The sequence below is a fragment of the Nicotiana tomentosiformis genome, chromosome 4 (assembly GCF_000390325.3).
Source record: "Nicotiana tomentosiformis chromosome 4, ASM39032v3, whole genome shotgun sequence".
Taxonomy (NCBI): Eukaryota; Viridiplantae; Streptophyta; class Magnoliopsida; order Solanales; family Solanaceae; genus Nicotiana; species Nicotiana tomentosiformis.
Window position 1 is genome coordinate 137,494,809 of NC_090815.1, and position 3,890 is coordinate 137,498,698.

Sequence of the window (3,890 nt, forward strand, 5' to 3'; positions counted from 1 at the left end):
GAAATTTATACGTAGTTCAATTAAGGAAAGACTTAATAGTCAAAACTTTATTTATTTTAAAATTCTAAATATTAGGTATAGTTAAATGACGATATTGTCTAGTATAAAATTATTTTTAACGGGTAAAAAAGTCGAACGATATTTAACTAAGGATCTTTGTGCTTTTAATATAGTATAGATATAGCTATAGACTAGTTTTAGCTTACTTAGCTTATAAACTCATTTGGATTGTTCGTAATTAAAATTTACTTAAAATCAATGATTTTGTAAAGATTCCACTTACAATCCTGATTTTTCGGAGATGAAATATGTTTACAATAGCTTGATTAACATAAAAGGTGTGTTTAGTATAACGGAAAATGTTTTCCGTGAAAAATATTTTTCAAGAAAATATTTTCTTGAAAAACAAGTAGTAATCTTATTCATTTTCTGGTGTTTGGTACGCAAATTAAGAAAAATAACTTCTTAAAAGTATTCATAAATAATTTAGATACAATAAACATGAAATCATAAACTTTTGAACGTACAATAAATATTTCAGCCATAAATTGATTCATGGAAATGGTATGGATGTACAATCAAAATATGTTGGTTTTGATATTTTTAGGAGATTAAATAATATAATACTTATTTGTGAATGAGACATAGTTATTAGTTATTACTTATTATTTGTTTACTGTCACAGTTAAGTGCAATTGTTCAAATATTAAGTTACGTATATATGTTCGCGTATATACTGGTTTTGGAACAATACTTAAAAGATAATAATCACGAGAATTAGTTGCAAATGAGTCATATAGAAATATCAAACTAGGGATGACATTTGAAAGATGATTCGAGGCCCGATCGAAAGTGAAAGAGTGAAGAAAAGGAGAGAGGAAAAGCTAAAGCTTGAAGAACAGTTCCCATGGGCCCCAAATATAAAAGCAGTTAAAGTGGGAACCTTATCTTCAAATACAGAAATATTCAACAAGATGTCGTTTTATATGATAGTTGAACCGTACTAGATAATGATGTTTGCTATGACGACGTGGCTTGAAGAAATAATGGTTGACAGAGATACAGCATTCTAGTTTCACAAGAAATCTGCACATTTTTCTTTTTCTTTTTCACATAAATCAAGAAACAAAAAAGGACACTTCCTAGATCTGCCAATCTCAAAGCTCAGCTTTCTCTACCTTTCCACTCCTAATGGCACTGAACCTGAAGGTATCATGTCCTATTGTTTCCAGTGGTTCTGGGCTGAGATCATGGGCTCTGACGAGGAAAGGTTTGCAAAAGGTGACGATGAGCTCTGGCGGATCAGGAGCGCCGAAGTATAAAGGAACACAGATGAGAGAAAAACAACTGACGGAAATGATAGAGAAGAAAGTGAAGGAAGCTAAGGCGGTGTGCGGGGAAGATGCCAGATCCGACGAGTGTAAGGTGGCGTGGGACGAGGTTGAAGAAGTCAGCCAGGCTAAGGCCCATTTGCGCATCAAGCTTCAGCTCAATCAAGACCCACTTGAATCCTTCTGTCAAGATAATCCTGAGACCGATGAGTGTCGCATCTATGAAGATTAATTAGACCGTTAAGAATTGGGGTTTGATTGTTCTACTTCTATCTAATGTATTTCTCTCTACTTCCTAAATGGATGTTTGAGCTTTCATTGCCAGCATTGCTTATGATTTAAGTTATTTATTTACTATAATAATACCCTCAATTTGGCCCTCTCTCCACTACTCAGTTTATCTCACTATTCCATCACTTAATTAATGTTGCATACCGTAAATTAAAAAAAATATTATTAAAAACCAATAGTATTTGTAGAGGCCGAGACTGCCAAAACTCCAGTAATATATGAAGTTTGAGAGACGGAGGGCATATCCTCCATTCTCTATTTTAAAATAATGCTACAACCTACATTTGGAGATTGTGCGCATTTAGTGACAGCAATAACATTTACGAGATTAGGAACATAATGAGGTACTAAGGCTAGTAAAGGTGTAGTGTTCAACGTCATTAATCTAACCATTTCTGATAGACCAACTTTTGATTCATCATCATAAATTTTGAACATATGTGATAGATTGTTCTATTTGAATATCTGATAAAATAAAATAAAATAAAAAATGGACTCATTCCGTGATACTTTCCTTTTACGATACTTGTCTATTTTTTGAACTACATTGAAATGATAGAAAGTTTGGGCAAAGACTTTCATAGTTGGTCTACCAGTGAGAACTTATAACCGTCTATGTATAATCAAGAAATTCATTATGATTGCATCTTTTGAAATCCTCCATGTCATCACATGATATCACGTAATAGACTTATTATATGATGGGAGCGAGTTTATTATATTTTGAGTTGCATTTGAGTGAAAGAGCAATGTCTATGTGTTTAAATGGTGCTTCTTCATATACTTTCACCTTAATTATTGGTACAAAAATATTTCACAAATTTCAAAACTTAAAGTAACATAAAATTAATATTATATTTGTAGCATCGAGACATCTATATTGTATTTTCACATTGAAGCTTATGAGCCGCATTTGATGTTTGAGACATATAAATTGTGTTTATGTATTGCTAGTTATAAATTGAATGCGAGTTATAAAACGCGTTCGATGAATGCTACTTATAAAATTCATTTGCTTAATGAGACTTATAAAACGCATTTACGGATTGGCGACTTATAAAATGCATTTACAGATTGCGACTTAAACAACGTATTCTACGACTGCGATTTGTGATAATTGTTGTGAAAGCTGAATATATAGAGAGTGATTAAATCACAACTACTATATCTAAATGTAGCTAATAAATTATAAGTGAGACAATAATAAAAAGATAAAAAGAACTCCAGATTTAATGAGGTTCAACAAAATTTAATTTTTGCCTAGTCCTCTGACACAATCAACTCAAACTTTATTTCACTCCAAAAATATAAGTGAAATAATACAAGAGAAAAAGAAGATTCAAATGCCTTAGAAGATAAGAAAGCAAGTGAGAGATGTTTTACAAATGAACAAAACTCTTGCTATTTATAGAAGGTAAATGACACTAATAATGTCATGCATGACATCATATTAAGTGTGATCATGCAATGTAAATGCATGAAAAATGCATCTACCAATTTCTTCCTAAAAAGAAGCTTCAAATGTTCACACTAGTTCACATTAATCTTGTCAAATTCAACAAATCTCCGCCTTGACAAGATTTTACTTTTTTAATTTTCTCTCACTGATAAATTTTGATTGTGTCTTCAACTTCAATCTTCAAAGTTCAACAATGTTGATCAAGTTCAAACAATGTTTAAACTTGATCGTAGGCACTACTTTTGTTAGCATATTGGCAGGGTTGTCTGTAGTCCGAATTTTCTGCACCATGACTCCACCTTCTTCTATAATATCCCGTACAAAGTGATATCGAACATCAATATGCTTCGTCCTTGCATGATAGACTTGGTTCTTTGCTAGTTGGATAATACTCTGACTATCATAAAATAGTGTGATGCTTTCTTGACCAATACCAAGTTCTCTAAGCAACCCTTGAAGTGAAATTGCCTCATTTACAGCCTCCGTAATTGCCATGTACTCTGCCTTAGTAGTAGACAAAGCAACCGATGACTGCAAAGTAGACTTCCAACTAACTGGTGCATTTGAAAAAGTAAAAATATAACCAGTAGTTTATCTACGCTTGTCCAAAGCACGCGCATAATCCGAGTCACAATATCCAACCAGATACTAACTATCTTCCTGCTCAAAAATCAATCAAATATCTATAGTATTACGAATATACCGTAGAATCCATTTCGCAGCTTGCCAATGCTCCTTTCCTGGATCATGCATATACATGCTTACAACTCCGATAGCATATGAAATATCATGTCTTGTACAAACCATTG

The 3,890-nt window shown here is 32.7% G+C and overlaps 1 protein-coding gene across 1 annotated transcript; it reads left to right on the plus strand.

Moving 5' to 3' along the window:
- Positions 1 to 997: 997 nt before the first annotated feature.
- Positions 998 to 1,719, plus strand: LOC104092132 (calvin cycle protein CP12-3, chloroplastic). The gene has a single exon (XM_009597653.4). It carries the CDS (start codon positions 1,192 to 1,194, stop codon positions 1,561 to 1,563), a length of 372 nt encoding a protein of 123 aa, XP_009595948.1. The 5' UTR covers positions 998 to 1,191; the 3' UTR covers positions 1,564 to 1,719.
- The last annotated feature ends 2,171 nt before the right edge of the window (positions 1,720 to 3,890 follow it).

Coding starts and splice junctions, on each gene's coding strand:
- LOC104092132 (XM_009597653.4), top strand. CDS start 1,192: ATGGCACTGAACCTGAAGGTATCATGTCCTATTGTTTCCAGTGGTTCT.